We start from the raw sequence: 24,224 nt of genomic DNA, 5'->3' as shown, positions 1-24,224 counted from the left end.
GCCGCGGAGGATGGGAGCAGGGTGCCAGGAAACGGAGGCACATGGGAGAGAGGTCTTACTTGAGTTTAGCCAGTCCCACCATGTGCGGGGAGTCAGGGCCGCCCACTCTAGGCTGGGCTTTGACTTCTGAGAATGAGACAGCTGAGTAGTAGGAAAGGCACCTGGGCAGGGCCCAGGGAAGCTTTGGGAGTCCAGGCCCAGCTGCCTCAGGGTTGCACACAGTTCACGTTAGGTTCCAGAAGCAGGTGTTTGAGGCAGTGTGAGTGAGCCCGTCCTGTGGGTGGCTCAGATAGCCAAAGGCCCGAGTCCCCGCAGGAAGCCAGTGACTGGGTCCTTCAGGCACTTCTCACAGGAGCTCTTTGGACATTTCAGTTCCCAGATGTCAGCCATGGGCTGGTCTTGCCAGCAGCCCTATGTGAGGACCCAGCTACCCTGGGCCCTCTGCAGAGCCCGGCTTGGTCCCGAGATGGGGGACCCAGGGACAGGCCATTGCTGGGTCCTGTTGTGTGGGTTCTGCCCCAGCAGAAAGACGATGCCAGTTCTCAGGGCTTTTGTGCATTAATCTCCCAGGCATGAGAGGCCGTGGCTAAATTCCACAGGGATTTACCCTGCAGATTCCGCTGTGTTCTCAGTGGCGGTTCAGGTTTCAGCTCCGCTCTGCACACTTGCGAACTCGCACCAAAGATCCAGGGTTCCGGCCTCTGAGTGACGAGGCTCCTGAGGATTTTTTTTTCCCTCAAAGAACACTGAGGAAAACACTCCCTCTTCAGCCTTTTTTCTTTTTCTCTGATAGATCAGGACGCCTAAGGGATAAAGAATATTACAACGAGGTGATTCTCACCTCCAGAGGAAAAACAAAATGAAACATTTCTCAGACTTCTCAGAGTCTCACCGAGGGAGGATGAGACTGTAAGCCGAGACCCCTGGGGCTTCGGACCAAGATTCCCGGGGTCTTGTCACCCCTTTAGTTCCTCACTGGCCTGGTCCTTGGGGGCAGGTCACCTCTTTACCCAACCCTGTGGGAAATGAAGGAAATGCTCCTTGAGGCCTGCATGGTGCCAGGGCAGGGGCTTTTATTAATGAAGGGCATTAGTGTGGTCTGAATTTTCAGGAAAAAAATTGATGTCTTTATTTATTTCTGTATTTCTGAATGTTCTTGTGGTTTGTTAAATTTTATTGGGTTCTATTGTGGGAACCAGTGACGATGGCACAGCTCAGCGGGATTGCTAGTGGACAGGGCTATTGAGGTCCAGGTTCTGAAGGTCAGCGGGAAGTGTTGGCCCATTGGAGGGCTGTGTGTCATACGAGCCTGTGATTTTGGAAAGAGATGGCGCTGGCCAGGCATGCGTGATCACAGGCATGAGTGACCACAGCGTGTTACTTTTGCTCTTGGGGAAGTAATACAAGGAGCACGGGAGTAACATCCCGGAGGACTGACTGTCCCTTGGGGTCGAGTTTTGCTGGACATGAGACTCATCTGATGGGTGAGCACTTTCCTCCCCGCTCTCATTGGTGTGTCTGAAACACGAATTAGCACCTTTCCAACAAAGCTCTGGCCAAAGTAGGGCACTGGGGAGCGCTGATATTTAACAGGAGCCAAGTGGAAAAGAGTATCTTGGCACGTGAACCTCAAAAAAAGAAAAAAGAAAAAGCTGGCTCTTGAATTTTGGTACAGAGCAGCCTGTTCCGTACCAGACAAAGGAATAGGCCTGATCTGGGACCAATTCTTTTCTCCTCACTCTGTAGAAGCCAAGGGCCGACAGATCCACACTTGGGGGGGTGGGGGACACACACAGTCCCTCTGGGTTTTGAATATGTAGAAATCTCTGCGGTGAGAGACTTTGCTTCAGTTCTTCATGATGCTACAAGTAGCTAACTTTGCAGGACACTTGCAAAGGCTGCACCACTTCTGAGTGAAATGAAGATGACTCAGCAGTCCAGAGGCTGAATTGTCACTGGCAAAATGAAGGGCTCATTAACATGCAGTATGGACCGACAGAATGAAGTGCTCATTTGCATACAGATTACTGTGTAATAATATTGCTCGAGAAGGATTTATACTTCAATATCATTTGTACTAAATTTTATAGAAATAAACTGGAGAAAAAAAACCCTAACCAGAGTCCACCTTTCTATCTTTGCTATAAATTTGAAGTGAAAAAAAAATCTTTTGGCCTATTGACCTATATTTATAGCTATTGGCAAATACCTCTCACCTGTTGCTTCTCATCAGCCACCCTAATTTGACCACTTGGGGGTTCGAGGTAGGGCAGTATAAAACTATACAGAAAGTTTGCCGAGGGAGGGGAACATCTTTCCCCTGCCCAGCTGTCCCCTGCTTGGACAGCTGCCCTGAATAAAATGCTATGGCACAGGCTTCCCAAAGGGAGGGTCTTTGGTTCTCTTCAGAACTACGTTAGCGTGGCAGGATAGGGCAGGGGTTAAGGCCTTGGCCTGGCGTGTGGCCAATCTGGGTTCAATCCCGGGCATCATCTATTGTTCCCCCAAACACCACCAGGGGTCACTCCTTAGCACCATTGGTAATAGCCATTGACTGACACCAGGTGTGGCCCAAAGCTCCCCACAACAAAACAGAACCATCCTTGAAACGCCTACAACAGCGGAAGAGTGAGTTTGTTAAGCCGCTGGAAAGGCTGGGCCAGGGGGTGAAATGGGATTTACAGTCACCGGCTTTGGAAAACCTCAGTGTGAGTGGATGAAGCTGTTTTTTGTTATTCTTCTAAAGTACCAATGACTGAGCAGTTTGTTCTACTTACAAGGAAAAGTGCCTCTAAAGGCATTCTATAGGTGGTGCCTTTAGAACATTCTAGAGCTATCATCAACTAGGACTTTGGGGATGTTTTCCCCATTGGGGCTTTGTGGGTGAACAATAAAAGAGTTTCATCATGAAAAAAAAATCGTTCTGGAATGAATAGTGACTGGCTTAATTAAGTCCTTTGCTTACCATCTTCAGAAGCTTTCCCAGCAAAGGCCTCCTTTGCTCCTGCTAGGACTTTGGGTCTGTTGAATTTTGGAAAGATCTTGAAAGCAGCCTGCCAAGAGGTTTTGTATGCAAGGAAGAGAAGGTGAATTAAGAACTTCCCCAGTTTGTTTTATTTCTGAAGCTGAAGTATTGAGGCATTCTTAAAGGGAAGACAGGAACTTATTTTTAAAATGCATGATTTGATGAGTCATTGAGTCCGACTGCTTTGATACTAGCGGCAAAACTACTTGAATAGCATAAACGTGCATATAGTATGTTTTAAAATTCGGTTGGGGAATAAGGTTGCCATTTGGGCCGATTATAGAGATGTCTGGGGTGCTTTCCCAGTTGCATGTAGAAAACATGCAATATAATAAAGTTTTCGGGATGAAATTGTCATGTCTGGGTACACCAGCAGGTGGCATTGTGTCCTGGTCTGATCTTTAGGAGAGTGGTTTGTAACCCTTATCTGCTTCTATTCTTTCCCAAAATAAACATTACAAAATTAGTTGGCTGTGCCCTGAACTTAAAAAAAAAATCATGCAATAAGGAGTCATCTTTGGCCTCGGTTAATTTCCTCCCCCCCTTTTTCTTTACCCCGATCTAACGTTAGTTAGCTCATACATCTATTCAGGGATAATGATCCTTTCGTAAACTGTTGCGGATTGACTTTTAGAAACAGTATTGTTAAGGGTAATTGTTGCCCCTCTCCAAATCCACGTTTGTTCGATTTAACTTTGCCACTTGATTTCCATAAAAAGTTGGACCGCCGTTTACCGCACCTCAGACACAGTCCTCAGAAAGTCTGGAAATCCTTGGATCGAGCACTGGCCACGAGGTGCCCGCGGGTGGGACGCAGGGCCTCCACTCGCGTGCTCCATGAACTGCTACCCCGCCGAACGATGCACGAGGGGACAAGAGGGCCAGCGCCGTGGCTTTGGCAAGGGGGGCTGGGGGGGGGAGCAAGAAAGGGAAAACGGCGTCAGAAACAGCTGAGGACTGTGCGGACGGCAGGCAGGGCAGTGCTGCTGGGCCAATGCGTGCGATTTTCGACTCCCGTCCCATTCCGCGGCCAGCCGCGATCGCGGCGGCACGCACCACGTTCTTCTCCGCTTGGCACGATGCAGAAACCGTGGCCGCGGCTCCCGCCCTGTTCCCCAGCTTTGTCTGCAGCCCCGAAAGCCCTGGGCCCCCCAAGACTCCCGGGAGCCTCGTCCCCCCACCCGGCCCAGCAGGTGCGATCCAGATGCCCCCCGCTGGAGCTCCAGGAGGAGGAGGAGGAGGAGAGGAGGAGGGGCGGGCCCGAGCCGGGGTCGCAGCCACGGGCCAGCCCAGCACGTCGAGACGTGCAGAGTGTAAAAAACGAGGCGCACAAAGTGCCCTTCCCGAGGGAGCCCAAGTTTCCAGGGCTGGCGGCTTGTCCTCCCCGGCCCCCACGGGCTCGGCAGGGCCCACGCGGCCCGGTCCATCACGCCGCGCGCCGGTGGGATTCCCGGCTCCCCGCAGGACTACTTTTCCGGCCCCCGCGAGCCCCCTCCGCCCCCACTCGGCGGAGGGGTCCGCCGCGCGAGGGGAGGCGCCAGGGCGACCGGGAGCGCGGAGGGATCCCGCGTGAGGCGGCTTCCCGGAGGCCCCGAGCGCCGGCGGGGGAGGGGAGGGGAGGGGAGGGGAGGGGCGGGGCGGGCGAGCCGGCGCTGGCCGCGGCCCGGGCGCCAGAACCGGAACCGGAACCCGCGCGCGCGCGCGTGCTCGCGAGAGCCGGCGAGGCTCGCGCGTCCCCCGCTGGCCGCCCCGCGCGCGCTCGCGCGTGCGCGCGCTCCCGAGAAGCCGGCCAGCCGGTCCCGCGCGCCGCCGCCGCCTCAGCCGCCGCCGCCGCAGCCGCCGCCGCCGCCGCCTCCGCCGCCCGCAGGCCGGGCCCGCCCGCACCGCCGCCCGCCCGCACCGCCCGAGCGCCGCGAGCAGCCGGCTGAGGCGCCGTCGGGGAGGCCCGCGAGGGATGCGGGGCGGCGCGCGGCGCTGAGCGACTCGGACCGCGCGTTCCTGTCAGCCCGGGGCGGGCCATGGGGCCGCCCGCGACGCGGCCGAGGCGGCGGCCCCGCGCCGCCCGCAGTTGCCCCAGCTAGAGGCCGCCGGTCCCCGCCGCGCCCCCCGCCGCGACCCCCGCGCCGGACGCCCTCGATGAGCGCATGGAGCGCGGAGCCGGAGCCGGAGCCGGCGGCGCGCGGCCGAGTCGGGCCTGACCGCGGAGCGAGTTGGCTAGAGACGAGGACCTCGCGCCAAGGGCCCAATGAGTGGCACACAGCCGACTCTCCCCGACAGGTGGGTCCGCGCCCCCCGCCGCGGCGGTCGACGGTCGCGCCGGGCGCGGGTTGCGGGGGTGGGGGGGGTCGCCTCGCCGCGGGACTGACGGACGTCCCCCCCCCGCCCCCCCCCCCCCCCGGCCTCCCTCGCGCGTCCCGGCGAGGGCCGGGAGCGAAGAGCCGCGTTGTGGAGGAAAGGGGGAAGAAGAAGAAGAAGAAAGAAAGTTTCTGTTTTTATTTTTTGGGGGGAGGGCTTGTTTTCACACTGAAAACCAAAACACGCGAGGGGCGGAAGCGCGCCGGCTGGGTGGGGAGCCCGATCGGGCCGTGGGGTGCGGGGGTCCTCGACGTCCCCGGGAACTTGCTCCCGGGGCCGCTCCCCGGGCTGGGGGCTCCGAGTGGCAGGTGAGTCGCTGGAGTTTCGGGCTCTTCGCGGCGCCTCGGAGCCGAGCGGAGCCTTCGAGTGGCCGACGGGAATTCCTTGACGCTCGTTCTTTGGGCTGTGAGGTTCGAGGGATGGATCGATTGATGCCTGGCTTGTTTTTTTTTTTTTTTTAATCTGAGTTTTCTGATACATGCTCTTGATTCCCCCCGATTTTGATAATGGTATCCCGATCTCTTGATTTCTAGTCAGGCTCTCTCTCTCTCTCTTTTTTTTTATAAAGTTCATTTTCAAACTCTTCCATCATTTAAAAAAAAGAAAAGTGTGATCCAAGAGTCGTATCAGGAAGCCAAGCCATGGCCTTCTTGCAGAAAACGGTTCGCTTTCCTTGCAAGAGTTTTCACCCAATTGTAAGAGCGGTTTGTTGATTTTGAAAGGGACAGATTCCATTATCGGACCATAACAGCTTCTCCAGAAACTGAACTTCCTCTTCCTGTTGATGCTGTCCAGTGTCACATGCATGGTCACCTAAAAGATTCCATTATACATTTAAACTATACTTGTTCTTTGTGTGCCCTTCAAAAAAAAAGGTCCCTTTAAACTGGCGCTGCGGGGAGGCTCTTGGGGGGCTGTACTCGGCCGGGCCGGGATTGCTCAGACTGGCCGGACTTGTGCTGTTCGGACCTGGCAGTGCAGGGGGCCATCAGGACAGTTCCTGGGTCTGTCTCCTGGATCTTCCTAGGATTCTTTTTTTCTTTTTTTTTGGCTTTTTGGGTCACACCCGGCGATGCACAGGGGCTCCTCCTGGCTCTGCACTCAGGAATCACCCCTGGCAGTGCTCAGGGGACCATATGGGATGCTGGGAATCGAACCCGGGTCGCCCTACCCGCTGTGCTATTGCTCCAACTCCCCTTGGATTCTTTTGAGGCGCTTCTTAAGTGGTGGTCAGGGGCTCGGAGGCCACTGATGGCGACTCTTGGCCACAGAGCCAAATGGCTCCTTGGCTCCCGGATGTGGTGCTGCTGTGGCACAGTGGAGGGTGGGGGGACTCCCAGGGCCACTCTGGAAGTGCCCGGTACTTCTGGGTGGGCCCTCTCAATGAATTCCTTTTCAACTCTTTTGAGGTCCGCTTAACCTGAGTAACAACCATGCTTATCTTGGCTTCTAGTTTCCTCCTTTCATTACTGCTACCCACGCCCCCCCCCAAGTATTTTGCCTCTGAGAAGTCACTTTTGCTGTGATTGTTTTTCTGGCTCAGTCAGTTCCTGCCCTTTCTGTTGAGCTTACAGACACTGTTGTATTAGGAACTGGTGTGTTGTTGGTAATTTTCATTGGGATGAAGGGTGCTTCCTTTTATAGGAAAAGAACATAGGGTCATCAACTCTTTCCACATAAACCACCTAAAAGTCTCCCTTGGATGCCTTATTTTCCTCTTTGCTTTTCAGACTTTTTTCTCACCTTCCTAAATTATTTTTGTTTTTATTTTGTTTGTTTTGGGGCTGTGCTCAGGGATCGCTTCTGAAGGGGCTCCGGGAACATAATGAGGTGCAGTGGATTGAACACAGGTCTTTGGTGTGCAAGCCCCTTCGGTGTGCCTTTCCCCCTGTACTCTCTCTCCAAAATTGGAAAGAGAGTATTGGAAACCCCAAAATTGGAAAATACAATTTTGGGGTTTGTAGCCTTTTAATAATTTAGATAAATATGCATTAAATATGCAATTAATGTCTCTTTGCCAGTCATAAGGCTTGGCAACAAAGAATGAAAAGGTGAGTTTTGTAAGTACAACAAAATAGGCAGATTGATTGGGGTATTAATATCTTTTCTTTTTTTTTCCTTTTTGGGTCACACCCGGCGATGCACAGAGGTTACTCCTGGCTCATGCGCTCAGGAATTACTCCTGGTGGTGCTTGGGGGACCCTGTGGGATGCTGGGAATTGAACCCGGCGTCGGCTGCGTGCAAGGCAAATGCCCTACCTGCTGTGCTATTGCTCCAGCTAGTTACGGTATTAATATCTTTGAAGTATTTCAGGTGCTTTCTGATTTTACCTTTTTTTGAAGAATAAAACCTTAAAATGCTGAGACAGTAGAAATACCTGATTCTTAGGAATTTACTGCCATATATATATATGTACACTATATATATATATATTTTTTTTTTTTTAAACAGGGTTGAGTTTAGATCAGTTACCACTGAGTTTTTCTTAGGCATTTCTCAATGGATTATATATCTATATATCAGGCATTCATTTGCTATTTGGTAGAGCTGGTGATCCAACCTAAGGCCTCAGATTCAGGGCTTCATCACAGAGTTTTGTTCCTGGCCCAAAGCAGTTGTCCTTGATTTGAGTATCTGTGTAGGTGAAATCTGGAAGTACTGGTTTACTATTATTACTGCGGCTGAGTATCCTTGTAGAGCGCAGACTAATTCCTAACTCTTTCCCGCCCTCGTTTAGCCTCCACCCTCACTCTACAGCTCCAGGGTCCTCTAAGGTATATTTTGCTGATTCTCGCGTGATTAGCAAATTAACAGTGCCACTGTAGCTCTGTAAAGATGCTTTTAAGTTTGAAGTACTGTGTGTGGTGTGGCTTTGTTTTGTAGAGTGCGCAGAGCCACCAGGCCAGCTGTGTGAGTTAGAGTTCTTTCATTGTGGTGCTTCTGACTACAGAGTCTGTCTGTCTTCAGTTGAAATCAGACTAGCTGGTTTTGGGCGTTGTTCTGTTTTGCAGTTGTGGCAGGCGACACATGGCTGAACAAGATAAGAAGGGTTTTATTCTTGTGTTAGGGACGTGCTGGGGCTGGGATGGAATTCAGCTATGTTTAGGCTCTGATTGGTCACTTTGGATACTCAGAACTTTGTTATATCCTGTTATTATTTTGCAGTTAAATTAACACATTCATTTACTCCTTGTTCTTCCTTTTCATTTTTTGCTCTGCAGAACTCCCATTCCGTCTGCTCCCCTTTGAAAAGGCATAATCATCAGTTTAAAACCCAAACTATCTTTGAGGTAGCTATTTACTTCCTATATGTGATCAGTTTTTTAGAAAGTCTAACTTCCGAATTCATCCAGTCTCTTTGTAGCTTCTGTGACTAGTTTTCTGAGGTTGCTTTTCCATTTGCGTTTATTGTTACAGTGGGTTCTAAAATATAGCCTCATTGTTTCCAGTCCTCTTGGTTGCTTGTCTTTTTTTCTTTGAGTGTTTTAGGGGTCCTCTTGACATTAGGAGTTTTTTCTGAGAGGTAGGAGGAGAGATGACTCTTTCTGTGGGCTGGGGCTTTGAATTCATTCTTGGTGTAATATTCATACGCCAATAATTTGTGTTTTCATTAGTTTTCTTAACTTTTTTGTCAGAGTTACAGCATAATGCTTTTAAGAATTGTTAGAGTGAAGGTAATCTGTTTACAGTCGTGTTGACATTTACAGTCTTGGTGCAGTTTCCTCGCCTGTGTGTGTTTGACTTAACAGCAAAATAAGAAGCTGGGGATGTGGCTCAGTGTAGCAGAGCGCTTGCCTTGCACATGTGGGGCACTTGTCGATTGCCAACACCCCAATGCCAAAAAGCAAATAAACTTGCTGTGTGTTGCTGTTTTCAGGGTTACCTGAGTCACCTGTAAGGTGAATTATTAGTGACATTTGCTTGTAAAACTAGTCATTTGGTAAGTACAGAGTTGAGATTGGGGAGGGCTAGTTTGTATTTAATTTTATGTTTTTAGTTTGATCTAAAATCCTTGTTTATATAGGTATTCAATGATGCATTCTTTTGTGCAGCTTTACATAGTTAACATGTGCAGTCCAAAGTGGATTTTTATTTATAGCTTTTTAGGGCCATACCTGGCAGTTTGCAGGACTTATTCCTAACTCTGCTCAAGATCACTTCTGGTAATCCTTGGGGGACCATATCGGGTGCCGGATAGGACCCGGATTGTGTAGTTCAAGTGCCCTACCAACTACTCTCTCCAGTCCTGGATATTTTAATTTTTTGAAGTACTGAGCTGTAGTCTTTCTGATTAATGGCACATTTATAAGATGGTTATAAGTATTCAATGAGATGACAGGAAGTTTTACTTGGAATCTTTGTAGAAATATGTTAGCCTGGCCAAAGAGAGAACTCAGCAAGCAGGTTAGAATTCATGTTTTTCATTTAGGGGCCAAGTTTCAGCTGGCTTTTAGTGGTCCCCTAAGTACCACTGGGTGCCATGGGAAATGACCCTGAGCACAGAGCTGGGAGTAGCTCCTAACAACACTGGGTGTGGCACCAAAACAAAAAAATTGTTAATCCAGAAGTACCGTTTACAGTATAGGTGCTTTCCAGTTTAGTATGTTGCTGTTTAACTTCATTATTTTTTATTTTTTTACTAAGTTTAAATTTTCAGTTAAAATAATAAGAGGCAAGCATTGATAAAGCTTTTAAGTATAAATTTTAGCTTTTTTTCTATGGAACATTGTTATTCCAGGGAAAGCAGTTAAATATATCAATGCAATGTTGTTGCCTTTTCTGAAAGCCATCCAGAGTTATGAATTGCCTGCCAAAATAATACAGGTCACAGAACCACATATTTTCATGGTTTTCCAGAGGTAATTGGAGAGATTCTTTTCTTGTCTGATAGTGTTACTAGAAATGTTTCTTATCATAGAATTGCTTATCTTCTAGAAATTCGCCACATACTCAGGAATGAGGAGTTAAACTTCATTGTGTCTCGTCTTACAACTTGGTTTTGGTGATGTTTTAAGGCCTCATTTGTTAATAAGCTCCTTTCTCTTCTAATAATTAAGATTCTTCAAAAATAGTGTCATTTGAGTTGGAATTTTAAAATAAAAAAATTATATCCTGCCCTCTTGACAAAATCCTCTCACGTGTGGTGATGCTCTGTGGTAATGTAAGTCTTCTACCACTTACTATATTTGTCAGTGCAGTGCAGGTCATTAAAAAGGCACCTAATGGGGCTGGAGCAATAGCACAGTGAGAAGGGCGTTTGCTTTGCACGCGGCCGACCTGGGTTCGATTCCCATCATCCCATATGGCCCCCCGAGCACCGCCAGGAGTAACTCCTGTGCATCACCGGGTGTGACCCCCCCTCCCCCCCCAAAAAAAGGGCACCTAAGCATTTATTATTTATTTATTTATTTGCTTTTTGGGTCACACCTGGCGATGCACAGGGATTACTCCTGGCTCTGCACTCAGGAATTACTCCTGGAGGTGCTCAGGGGACCATATGGGATGCTGGGAATCGAACCTGGGTTGGCCGTGTGTAAGGCAAACGCCCTACCTGCTGTGCTATTGCTCCAGCCCCCAGCACCTAAGCATTTAAAGCAAGAATATATTATGCGAAAAGACTCACAATTTCAGCCTCGGTTTGAGAGCTCTAAAATCTGCAAGATTTTCACTTTAAATTGTTGTTCTTTGGCATTATTCTTTGGTTTTGCCTTGTTTTTAGTAACCTTCCAATCAAGTCAGAGTTGGACTTGACTTTTACAGGATGCTTTGCAGTACTTCATCCATTCTAATTTTAAGTATCTCTAGAGGATAAAGTTCTCGTCACTTCCTCAGGAGACTGCACAACAGCCTGATAGATCTTGTAGTCAGGAAGTTTTTCCTGATCTTTAGCTCAGACTTCTAAGTTGTCCTGGTATTTGTGTATACTTGCTGTACCAGGCTAAATAATGTTCTCCTGTTTTATGTTGATATGACTCTAAGGGCTCTCCTCTCACCTTTACTTTAGATTTCCCTAAGTTGAATGCTTGTTAATTTGTTTTCTAAAAATTAGCAGGTCTAGGGGCCGAAGTGATAGTATAGCAGGTAGGGCATTTGTCTTGCACGCAGCCAAACTGGGTTTGATTCCTGGCATTTCATATGGTTCGCCAGCACTGCCAGCAGTAATTCCTGAGTGCGGTGCCCTGAGCATTGCTAGGTGTGACCCAAAATGCTCTCCCCCGAAAAAAATATTAGCAGGTCTTAATAGTTTCTGTTGTCCTCCAGCTACCCTCCTAGTACAAAATGATTTTTTCCCCTTAGTTGCTCTACTAGTACAAAATTTGATATTTTGTATTTTGTATTTACCAGTATTCTAAAACAGCAACTCCAACTTTAGTTTTACTGTAATTCAGAGGGGTTTTAGTGTTTTTTCAAGGGATAGCCCTAAATTATGGGTGGAGAGATTCTCAAGATCTTTTAAGTTCACTTTTAGATAGCTTTTAGAATGGATGTAGATGTCACAATAAAATCAAACAAATTTATATTCAAACAGCATAATTATCATATCATTAAGCAGTTACTCATAAAGAGCTTATTTACAAAGTGATTTTTTTTCAAATATGAGTTCCCCTGATGCAATAATATGGAAAAATGGTAGCATTTGGAGACAAGCGTCAGGACCCGTTTTCAGTTGAGCATCAGAACTGAAGAGAAAATATTTCTGAACTTACAAGTACATGAAGAGAAGAGATTGTAGTTTTGAAGTTAAGTATGAGTTGCTTTGTGGTGAGAGACATAAGGGAGTTGTTTTTCCTTTTATTTTTTGCTGTGGTTTTTCTGTCTTTAAGATGTTTCTCTCTCTCTCTCTCTCTCTCTCTTTCTCTCTCTCTCTTTTCCCTTTCCCTCCCTCCCCCCCCTTCCAGATATTAGTGAAAAGAAACAGACCTACACTGCTTAGCAGTCTGTTACCAGTTAAAAGCACTGTTAACATGGTAACATTTTCCTGGTCTTGCCACTCTATTTGTAAGAATTGTTAGGAATGATAAAAGATAAAGATATGGGGAAAGTGCGTATTTAAATTATTGTAATGAAATACACAGGTAATCAAGCTTTTGAATATTTTACTGGTAGACCTTGTTCATCAGTACTTAGTTTAAAATAATTTAAGTAGATGTCTGTGTTCTTTTGCTTTTACTTTATAATTTTGGGAAAATGCCAAACTTAGGGCATTTAAGCACTTTTTCAGCTAAGAGTACCAAGAGAGCCATATGAAGAAGTTTGCGAGACCACTTCTGACTCCATGAGAAGCCTGTGAAGTTATTTTCTAGAATGTTTTTAAGCTTTTTAATTTTGTAGAGATAATACATGGGGGGTGGGGGAGGTCAGAGTGTCTCTGTCTAAATTGCATAAGCATACATTGTTGACTTTCAGTAAAAGGAGAAATACACTCATTAGTTAACCTTATTGAATTAGCATGCACCAGTGCAGCTGACAGTTTCAATTCATACCAAAAACGGGATCTTTTGCTCATTCAAATGCTGAATCCTGGTTTTTGAGATCATAGTCACATGGCAGGCCTGGGCAGCTTCCCAGTCCTGAGAGACAAGCAAAGCTAACAGCCAGTGAAAAATGAGATTTTCTGTCTTGGAACTTGGAGTAACAATTCACAGAGAAATTAGGAATCTATGAGAAAACCTGGTGTAGTTAACTCTTACAGTTAGCCCGTTGTCACACTTTTCCATTTGCTGTCACAGGACTTATTCTCATCTTCTAAAGATACTGCAGTGAGACTAGTTTTGGTCAATATTACATTTAAATATGACCTTGAATTCACATGCCTTTTGTAACTTTTCCGTGGAATCAGGAAAAATGCTGATAAATTTTGAAAACCATCTTTAAGCAGCATCTAAATAGAGTGCATGTGAAATTGGTCCCATAATAAAGAATAAGCTGCCTGTTGTCTTGTAAGGGTAACAAGTGCCCCCAATATAGTTAGATCACATGGAAGCCAAGGAGGGTCTTAGCCTTCCCCTCTACAGGTATCTGATGAGTTATCTGCCGTGTTCAGAGATGAACAGATACGCTGTGGTTTGCTTCGTCGTCTCTGTGGTTTACTCAGAGGAAGTGGTTCTTGTGGGTCTGATCTTTTCTGAGATTGTCGGTGGCACATGCACTGTCAGCTTATTTCCTATTATATTGAATGTTTATGCAAGATCTGTTCAGGACAAGTACTGCTGAGAGGTAATTCAGTATTTCGTAGTGATAGGATAGATGATTATGATGTTGTATATCTACCTTTCAGGTGATATGATAGCTAAATTAGTGTTTGTAAAGTGCTTTGAGATTCTAGGACGAAGAGTATAAACATGCTCCTAATCATATTCACAGGTTATTTCTTTATTCGACTATTCAAATTTAAGTAAAAGCACAGTCATGTAGTACAGTGTTACTCTGCCAAACTTGACTTCTGTAACCAGTTGTGTTGTTTAACACCACAGGAATCCTAGTTAAAATTGTTTTCCTGTTTGTCCTTTTCTAATTCTTTTTTGCAATTTTACTCTATGTGGGTTAGCTTAGTGGAGTGGAAACCTTATCTACACTACTGGTTAAGGCTTGTTCACAAGACTTGAAGCCTAGAGCAACCTTCTTCATCTTTTTTTTTTTAATTGCCTTTTTTGTTTGTTTTGGGGTCACACCTGGTGATGCTCAGAAATTACTCCTGGCTCTGTGCTCATTTCTGGCAGTGCTCAGAGGACCATATGGAATGCTGGGGATTGAACCCAGGTCATCTGTGTGTGAGGCAAATGCCCTACCCACTGTATTATCTTTCTGACCCCGTCTTTGCTATTTTAACTGTTGTACTAAAAATAAATGTGATTGAGAGAATTTCTTTTGAGATCAGTAGCGACCCCACTCATACATAAATCCCTCTTTGCTTTGCTGAAAACTAAATACGTGAATTGATAGAACAGCACATGCTCATTGATTTTTTTTTTCTATTGGCATTTGCTATTTTATTTTAATTTTTAAATTTTTTTGCTTTTTTGGGTCACACCCGGCAATGCTCAGGGGTTACTCCTGGTTTTGCATTCATGAATTACTCCTGGTGGTGCTCAGCGGACCATATGCTGGGACTTGAACCCGGGTCAACTGCAAATGTCCTACCCGCTGTGCTATTCACTCCAATCCCTGGCATTTGCTATTTTAAAAACCAACGTAGTCTTTTATTTTTGAAAACAATTTTTAGGGATGTTTGTGTGTGTGTTTGTGTGTGTGTGTGGGTGTGTGTGGCAGCACTGGGGTCCCAACCCAGGGCCTTGTACATGCAAGGCAAGTCCCCAGCACTGAGCTAGATCCCTAGCTCAAAAAACAAACACTGTCCTCCCCTCGTTCATTGATTTTCTTGAGCAGGCCCAGTAACGTCTCCATTGTGAGACTTGTTACTGTGTTTGGCATATCGAATACATCACGGGGAGCTTGCCAGACTTTGCCGTGCGGGCGAGATACTCTCAGTAGCTTGCTGGGCTCTCCGAGAGGGGTGGAGGAATCGAACCCGGCTTGACCGGGCTGACTGCTTGCGAGGCAAATGCCCTACCACTGTGTTATTACTCTAGCCCATTGTTAATTGTTTTAGTGCCTTGGGATCGGGAGATAGTTCTTACTTATTTTAAGGTAATTTTTGTATTCCTTATTATTTTTTCCCTTTTTAATACTGAAAAGCATAAGAAGAAATAGCTCAAATTAGGCTGCCATCTAGATGATGTTGTTTATTTAAATATTTTATTTAAATAATAAATATATAATAAATTATATAATAATAAATAATTATATAATAATAAATAATTTTATTTAAATAATCACAAATATGGGAAGTACCATAATCTTTTCAGTTTTTTAAAAAAAGTTTTTAACCGCCACCTCTTCCTCAGCCTCGTTGATGTTGCCGTGTGTGGGGGGGTTGTGCTCATGCCATGCCGTGGTGCCCCTGTGGGGTGTTCAGCACACCACCATGTTTGTCCCTCCATTTGCTGTGGTGCTTGCTCGTGCTCATTGGGCCTTGGCCTCTGGGTTGAGGCACACAGCTATGGTTGTGGTGCTCAACTGAGGTATGACTGCGGTGCTCACATGAGAATTTGCTGGAGGTCGGGTACTGCCAGCTGGGCTCCTGTGCGTCTTTTTAGTTGTGGTGTTGCACCTTTTTTTGGGGTGCTGTGGGAATCCCTCCCCATCTCAGACAGTAGAGCTCTGGGACTGCAGTCAGGACATATTGCACTGCGCAAGGGAGTTTGGACTGGGTCTCCCATCCCCTGTCCTCCCCTCCCCTCCCCTCCCCTCCCCTGCCCTCCCCTCCCCTGCCCTCCCCTCTCCTGCTCTGTCCTCCCCTTCCCTGTCCTCCCCTCCCCCCCCCCTCCCCTCCCATCTCCTCCACAACTGGAGGTGCTTGGGAATTCATCCTGGCTCTCTGCTGGAGGTTGAGTGCTGGGCAGACCACTGGGGAATCTGGGACTCGCCACACTCGAGGCAGGCACCTTATCCTCTGTACTATCTCTCTGGCCATGGGCATCTGAACTTGTAACCATATGCTTGCAAGACCATATGCTTCTAAGCCTCTGTGCTATTTCTCTGGGCCCCAGCACATATTATTTAGTTAAAAACATGCATATCCACAATATGAAAACTCAGATGATGCATAAAGTCTTCATTGTTCTTACTCATGGCCCTATAGGTCCCACCAGCTTGCAGACTCTCCTCAGATATGACTATGGTTAAATTCTTTTGCCTAACTTCCAAAATTCTCATAAATATATCAGCCTATTACTTTTTTTTTCTTTTTTCTTTTTGGGTTATATCCAGTGATGCTTAGGCTACTCCTGGCTCTGCACTCAGGAATTACTCCTGGTGAGGGATGATATGGAATGGCAAGGACCTGGGCCAGCCAGTGCAAGATCCTACCCACTGTACCATTGTTCTGGCCCCAATCTTTTACATTTTATACCTTGCCATAATAAGTATGTCCATGTGACTTCGCTAGATTTTTTTTTTTTTGGCCCACACTCAGCACTGTTCAGTGCTTACTTCTGTCCTGGCGTGGTGCTCAGGAATCAGTGAAATTCTAGGGGGAGAGGCTCACAAGATCCATATATAGTGCTAGGGATTGAATCAGGGTCAGCTGTGTACAAGGCAAGCACCTGAACCCTTGCCCTATGTCTCTGACCCAGACTTTGCTAGATTATGCTACAGTAGCAACAGCTTCGAATTTTACTGGCTCCCAACACTGGTTTACTTCTTATCAACTGTAGATTGTTGCAGCAGCTTTTGGAATCACAGCACTGGTCTCTGGGATAGACCCATTGTTGGCATAGGAAGAGCAGGGAAATTTAAGTAAATCTAAAGCTGCTACTCATGCCCTATGCCCAGGGCCTCAGCCTCTGTCATTGACCAGAGAAGTCATTTGGCTAAGCTTCTATTGTCAGGGGACGGAGAGTGCAGTCCTTCCAGAGGTGATGCTGCAGGTCTCAGGACAGTGTCTCAGGAGCTCTAATCTTTTATGGACGGAAAGGGGAGGGTGAATAATCAGTAACAGTAATATATCCTGCCACACAAAATGTCAGTAAATGGTTGTTAAATGTGTTAAATATGTTGCTTTTGGATTTGTGGAAAACACTTTAATGAAATATTTCAAACATACAGAGAACATAAAATTTACTATTTTTGTGTGCATGTTTTCGTTAGCCTCATAGACAACCTGAGCTCCTCTGTTTTTCCCCACTTTCCTCCACTGGATTATGCTGAAGCAGTTTGGGATATCATAATCTCACCTATCAATATTTCATAAGGTGTTCTTGAGAGAGATGTTATGAGAGTATGACTTCTAATGATCTTTTCTTACTCTCTACTTGTTTGAGGTTATGGTACCATGGACTGACAGGTATCAAATAGGAGAGGATGCTCATGGAGTGTATGTAGGATTTAACAGTCAGAAATTTGATTTCCTTTTGTTTCTGGAGGAGGCTTAAATCGGAATGCCATCCACTTTTCGGCAGCTCTTTTTCTCCTGTGTGTTTGTTACGTGTTATGTGTGGTGTCTCTGTGAGGCAGAAGCAGGTAATTAACCTCTGGAAAAAAATAACATTGCAACAGATTTCATTTGTAGGAGGTTTCATTTCTCACCCAGCCTCTGCTGGAGTGATGCCAGTTGAGAGGAATCCCAGCCCTTAATGGCTCCAAGTCTTCTGGGAGTTCCCAGTCAGTGATGTTATTTACTCCGAGAAGACATTAGACTCGGTTATTAAAATCCTGTACTCACCTGGGCTTTTTGCGGTGCAGTGAAGGGCTCTATCAGTCTTTAAGGAGATCCTTAGGATGATACAGTAGTAAGGAAGTGAGTTATCTAAATTTACTTTATAAATTATTAAAGTCATTTGCAGCTGCTTGGATTAGTTATCTGAGGCCTTAAAGCTGCCTCTGTTTGGACAGCCTTCACAGATGCATTAGCATATAGTGTAATACAGTGTGTTTACTTGTCTTTTCTATGGTTATGAGGCTGTGATTATAGGTGTTACACTTTGTATCTAGGATCATCAGTTTCATAGGGGAGTGAGTTTTATATAAACAATAGTGAGAAGCCAATTAAACAGATGTAATCCCATCTTCAGTTTGTAGATTGATAGATGACAGTGAGATGATCAAAAGGAATTCCAAAAGGTCAGTGAACAAATTGTCATATGCCATGAAATAGTTTTAGTATAGTACAGCTAATTTATATATATATATATTATTATTATTATTTTTTTTTTTGGTGGGGAGAGAGGGGCATCCCCAGCCATTCCTGGCTATCCTAGAGATGTGGGTTTGTGATAATTCAGTGCTTGGGCTATGGAGTTTTCAAACTGTTTGCTGTTGGGGGCCAGCAAAGCTGCCCCTGGTGGTGCTAGGGATCACTTGGGGCCTTTGAGCTCCCTGACGCTTCTTTTCTTTTTCCTTTCTTCCCTTTGTTTTCCTCTTGTTTCTTCTTTTTCTTTGTTTTTGGACCACATGTGGTGGTGCTCAGAGATCACTCCTGAAAGTGTTCAGGGCACCATAGTGGTTTTGGGGCTCACACCCAGGCTGGCTCTATGCACCGTGAACACCTTTCTCCTGTACTGCCCCTGGCCCCTAATTTTGTTTTCTTAACTGTCTTCTTTTGCTCTGCAGAGAAACATTTAGGTTAAAGTAGTTTTTGTATGCAGCCAAGTTTTCATTTTCCGAGAATGAATTTTATTGCTAATTTCATTACAGTATCCCAGCAGTAAAAAACAGCTATACTTCTAAATAAAACTTTTGTTTTGAGTTTGGACTTGGGATGTAGAGTATTTGCCTTGAGTGGTTGAGAGTCTGTACTTCATCCCTGGCAGCCCCTCCTCCAGTCCCTGCTCCCCATTTTATTTAAATTTGAATGTGAGGATTCTTTTTTCCTTCAGCATTGGAATTCTGGTTTTGATAACAATATAGTTTATTAAAAATGTAAATTAAAAAAATTCCCACGGAGAATAAACTCTTGCCATTACTCTTTTTCCCCCCATTTTCAGAGATAATAGTTTATCTTTATGGAAATAATGTACATCAGTTTTATTCTATTTTAGTTGCAATTTTTCATTGCAGATTCTGGGGAATGATTTTATTTTTGGGGAAACACCAGGAGACCAAGGGGGCCCAGCCCTAAAGTGCTGTTCTGCTGTCTGGGCATTGCAGTGCCAGGGGTTCCCTGGGCTGCCCTCCAGGGCCACTCCTTGTGGTGCTCAGGGGGATGCAGCTGGTAATTCTAGGGGTAGGGTTGGGGGGAAGACCTATGTTATACTGGGGTTTGGACCAGGTCTGTTGCATGCAAGGTATGTTCCTTAGCTTCCATACTTTCTGGCTGTATTTGTGATCAGAATTCTTATGTTTTGGGTTTTTGGACACGCTTTGCAGCGTGCTCAGGGCTCAGCCCAGTTCCAGTGCTTAGGGATTACTCTGGCAGTGCTTGGGTGACTAGGGTTGGCTGTGTGCAAGACAAAACCCTTGTACTATCTCTATAGGGCTACACCTGGTGATACTCAGGGCTGATTTGTGTCTTTGTGCTCAGGCATCACTCTTGCATGGCTCAGGGGGCCATCTGGGGTGATAGGATCAAACCAGGTTGGCCATTTGCAAGGCAGGTGTCCTACCCACCGTACTGTTGCCCCCCACCCCCACCCCCACCATCAGGATTCTTGAGACAGTATTTTTAATTTGGGTTTTGGAGCCATACTAGGCAATGCCCAGGTGCTACTCACAGTGAGGTGCTGAGCTCAAGGACTGTAGGGTGCTGGCGTTCAACCCGGGGCTTCCATAAGCAAAGTATGTGTTCTGTCCTCTCTGCCATCGCCCCGTCCCTGTGAGGGTTGTTGACGGCTGTGGAAGCTAAATAAAAGAGGCATCTCTCTATGCAAAGGGAAGGATACATATGCAAGGCACAGTTGTGTTTCCCAAAACAGGATTAAATAAAATAAATTTTGACTCTCTTGTTAGAATATTTTTTGAGACTTCTTTGTCATAGCTGAAAGGGGGGCTCTGGGGGCTGGAGAGCTAGTTCAGAGGGTTGAAGCTCAGAGCCCTAAATTTGATCCCCAGCACTGCATGGGCAGCTGGTGGCCCGCAGCATCACAGGCCATAGCAGCATGTCAGCTCGAGTACTGAACTTTCAGACTTAGGCCTGGTGAGTGAGTATGCGAGGAATGGTGCGGCCCAGCCCACTTTTCCTTTAAAAGGAGTAGGTATTTTAACTCTCTATCTTATGATCGGATTTCTGTGCACGGCTGAAACCCAGGGCTTAATACATGCCAGACCTGTATGTGCTCTACCACTGAGCCACAGCCTCAGAGTTTGTATGCATATTTAAAAAAATTTTAGCCTTTATAAAAATCAGAAAGAGCTGAATGGAGTTGATCTAGAGAAAAAGAGCTTTAGTTTTTGTTGTCAGACTTGTTCTATGGCTTAGTATCTGGGAGACCTTAGGCTGGTTAACTTCTGGCCCAGGAGGTGGCTGACAGGACCAGAGCACAGGAGGCACTGGATGCAGAGCCCCATTGGTCCTTTGAGCTTTGAGTATGTCACCCCCCCCCCCCCCCCAAAAGGGGGAAACATTGGCCTTTCATTAGTAGTTTAATTATTTATTTGTTTATCTGTTTTTTGCTTTTTGGTCACACCTGGTGATATACAGGGGTTACTTCTGCTTCTGCACTCAGGAATTACTCCTGGCGGTGCTCAGGGGACCATATGGGATGCTGGGAATCGAACTTGGGTTGGCTGCATGCAAGGCAAATGCCCTACCCGCTGTGCTATCGCTCCAGCCCCGTAGTTTAATTTTTTAATCTGTAAAAATGTGAATAATATTAATAATATTGTTGATATTATGCTTAAATACGTTTACACTTGTCGTTACTGTTCAAACCTCAGAAATCAAATTTTCCTTAAACTTTTTGATTAATACATGTAAAATGATTTTTAATTCATGTGCTGCTTCTACTAACAGTGTTTTTTTTTACTTTGATAATATTCTGTGTCCTTAATATTTCAAATTACAGAGTGTTTGTAGAATTAAAGTGCATTTGGAAGTCAAGAATAGAGAGATTGTGTTTTCAGTTCAGGGTGTGTAACAATGACAACTGTGGTTGCAGAATGGGTAAGATTTTAGGGGATTGGCAGTTAACTTTTAAATCTGCCTTTGATCGCTTGGAATTTGTTGAGTTCTTTATAACATTAGTGTGTTTGTCTATTCATATATTCGGTTAGGATTCAAAACCTCTTCTGTGTTGGTCATTTTGTTGGCAGTAATCTGAGCTCTTGTTTCTTGCTAATTTATATTTATGAATTAAGAAATGTGGGTTGGAGAGATAGTACAGTGGGTAGGCCTTGTATGAGTCTGACCTGCGTTCAATCCCCAGCATTCCATATGGTCCTTTGAGCACTGCCAGGAGTAATTCCTCAGCACAGAGCAGGAGTAACCCTGAGCTTCACTGGATGTGATCCAAAATTAAAAAATCTACCTGCAAGTGTTATATTCATTGGTTTAGTTCTAGAAATTAAGGTGAATAGTCATATATTTTGGGGAAGTAGTTGTATGAAATCATAACTAATGATTTATCTTTTTCCTGTTAAGTAGAATTGTTACTTCTTATCATATACTGACTTTTTATGTTTGTATTTTCATTTTACAGTTTAATAAAAAGCTGGGCAAGTTTCCTGATTTAAATGAAAATAGTATAGTATAAGTTGAAATCTTAGAAGTGTTAGCTGTTGCTTTCATATTGAGGAAATCACATTTTATTGATGAGATATTGCTTTAGTCACTGCTTGAGGAACTTGTCTTACTAGTTTTCTCTTTGAAAATGAACCTTAATAAGTCTATACTTTGCATCCAGTGAAAATGTGATATGTATGGTGGTCGGTAAAGGATTCTAGAAACAATAGCAATTTTTGTTATCAAGAAAGACAAAACTTAAATTATGACTTGTTCCAATATTTTAGACTTTGAAAGGTGTCAAGATGAATGTGGGCCAGATTTTTAATGCATCTTGAAAATTGATCACATTTAATCTTATAAAGAAATTTGAAATATAGTAAAGGATATATATATACAAATAATATAATATATAAAATTATATTTATGTATAAATATAATTATATATATAAAGAATCTATATCTGTTTTGAGGCCATACGTGGCTGTATTCAGGACTTTTTTTTGTTTTTTGTGCCACACCCTGGCTCTGCGCTCAGGTGGGCTCAGGGGACATAAGGACTCTGAGGGATTGAACTCAGGTAGGCTCCATGCAGGCAAGGCAAGCACTGTTGCTCTGGCCCCCGGACTGCTGTTTTGCAGATGGGAGGTCAGATGTACAATTGGTTGTGGTGCTTCTGGTTGAGGGGTTTGCACGCTTAATTTTGCTTCCCATGGCAGAGACTTCTCCATTAGGTTGTAGTGTTTGCAAAGTTATTTTTTAGCTCTCTTTAGGTGTGGTGCTTGAACTCACCTGACAGTAGAATGGCCATAAGTTATTTGTAGCATCAGGAACTTCAGATAACCAACTTGGCCAGGATTGTGCTTGGTGAGTTCCATAGCCTCAGGATCTAACTCATTGCCTCACACTTGGAAGGCAGACCCTTTAGCTACTGAGCCATCTCCCAGGCCCCAGAATTTGATATTACCCGAGTACAGGCTGGGTATGGATTGACCTTGGTACTTTCTGTGTGTCATCTTTCTGTGGGGCTGGGGAAGATGTGTCTCCCATACAGACCATTACTGATGATACTGGGTAGGGACTCCACTCAGTTCTGGGACTTGACAGTGTGTTGCTTGGCGCCATGTGCTGGGGGCCACTGGGGCAGCTTTGGGGTCTCTGAGGTAACATTGGGAGGTGTGCTGGGGACCATTTGGTTCACGGTTTGAACTCAGATCCTTGCACTTGCAAGGCCCGTACCCTTGACTCTGGGCCATCTCTGTGGTACTCCATTTTTTTTTCCTTTGGTTTTTCGGCCAGACCTGGTGATGTTCAGGGGTTATTCCTGGCTCTGCACCTCAGGAATCACTCCTGGCAGGCTCGTGGGATCGTGGGATGCTGGGAACGGAACCCGGCCTGCCCTTTGCAAGATAAATGCCCTACTTTCTGTACTATCTCTTGGACCCCTTAAACGTTGCTCCTCTTTTAAAACAGAAACGAGGTTTTATGAGATCCATGAATGGGTTCATATATCGGTTTTGAAACAGAAATATTGGGATTATAATTGCCTCTTGTTTTTCAGTCAACTGGTCTCAGACCTACTTGTACTGAGATTGGCTCTCTGGGTCAGTTTGATCTTTTTAGTCAGTTGGATGAAACCCAGAAAATGGATTTTGTCTTCAACACATCATTAAAGTGTTGTCTCATAGTATAACTCCATTACTATGTTTTATTCTTCCCACTCTCAATCAGCTGTTCTTCGTTTTTGGCCCCCCCCTTCCGCTTGATCAATTGCTTTTACCTAATTTCTTTTTTCAGTTTTCTGACACTAGGGCTTTTTTCTTTCTTTCTTTCTTTCTTTCTTTCTTTCTTTCTTTCTTTCTTTCTTTCTTTCTTAAACCTCATTTCAGAAAGAATAGCTACAGTGAGTCTTGGTTTTTTTCTTTTAATCATTGCTTTATAAATATACATATCTATAAATACAGGACATTTTTTGAAGTCTAATATATGTCACTTATAAATAAGTTCTCTGATGTTTTTTGAAGGAAGCTTGAGATCCATCTAATTTAAGTTTTCTAGGTTTTGGCTTTTTTGTTTGCTTTGTATTTTAGGCACAAAAACAATAAGGAGCGACTCAGGACATTGCTATAGTGAGTATTTCAAGAAGAAAAGGAAGCACATGAATGATTATAGTAGTAGGTGATCAGGCGTTTGTGAACAGGTAATTGAGTTTGTTTTTAGCTAAGAGTATCTTTGGTTAAGTGATAATGGAAATAATTTCTCTCTCTCTCTCTCTCTCTCTTGTTTTTTTTTTTGGGTCATACCCAGCAATGCTCAGGGGTTACTCCTGGCTCTGCACTCAAATTATACCTGGCAGTGCTTGGGGGACAAAATGGGATGCCGGGGATCGAACCCGGGCCAGCCGCGTGCAAGGCAAACGCCCTACCCGCTGTACTATCACTCTGGCCCCTCTTTTCTTTTTTATTTAGGTGCCATGATCTACAAAGTTGTTAACAATTGGGTCAGGAATACAATAATGTTTTCATTTAAAATATTACTTATTAAAAGAAGTAGTTTCCCCCGAGCCACTGGACATCATTCCTTTTTTTTTTTTTGTTGGGTCACACCTGGCATGCACAGGGGTTACT

At 45.2% G+C, this 24,224-nt stretch overlaps 1 protein-coding gene across 3 annotated transcripts in view; it reads left to right on the top strand.

Moving 5' to 3' along the window:
* Positions 1-5,177: 5,177 nt before the first annotated feature.
* ARHGEF12 (Rho guanine nucleotide exchange factor 12) overlaps positions 5,178-24,224 on the top strand; it is a 138,708-nt gene continuing 119,661 nt past the window's right edge. For all 3 annotated transcript variants that reach the window (XM_056108184.1, XM_056108185.1, XM_056108183.1), the window contains exon 1: positions 5,178-5,302. In XM_056108184.1, the coding sequence (XP_055964159.1) occupies positions 5,271-5,302 (32 nt within the window). In that variant the 5' untranslated portion in view covers positions 5,178-5,270. The remainder of the gene's footprint in view (positions 5,303-24,224) is intronic.

The sequence above is a fragment of the Sorex fumeus genome, unplaced genomic scaffold (genome assembly GCF_029834395.1).
Source record: "Sorex fumeus unplaced genomic scaffold, SorFum_2.1 ptg000198l, whole genome shotgun sequence".
In the NCBI taxonomy this organism is placed as follows: domain Eukaryota; kingdom Metazoa; phylum Chordata; class Mammalia; order Eulipotyphla; family Soricidae; genus Sorex; species Sorex fumeus.
Note: the sequence above shows the minus strand (reverse complement) of the source record. Positions and strands in the feature narration are given on the sequence as shown.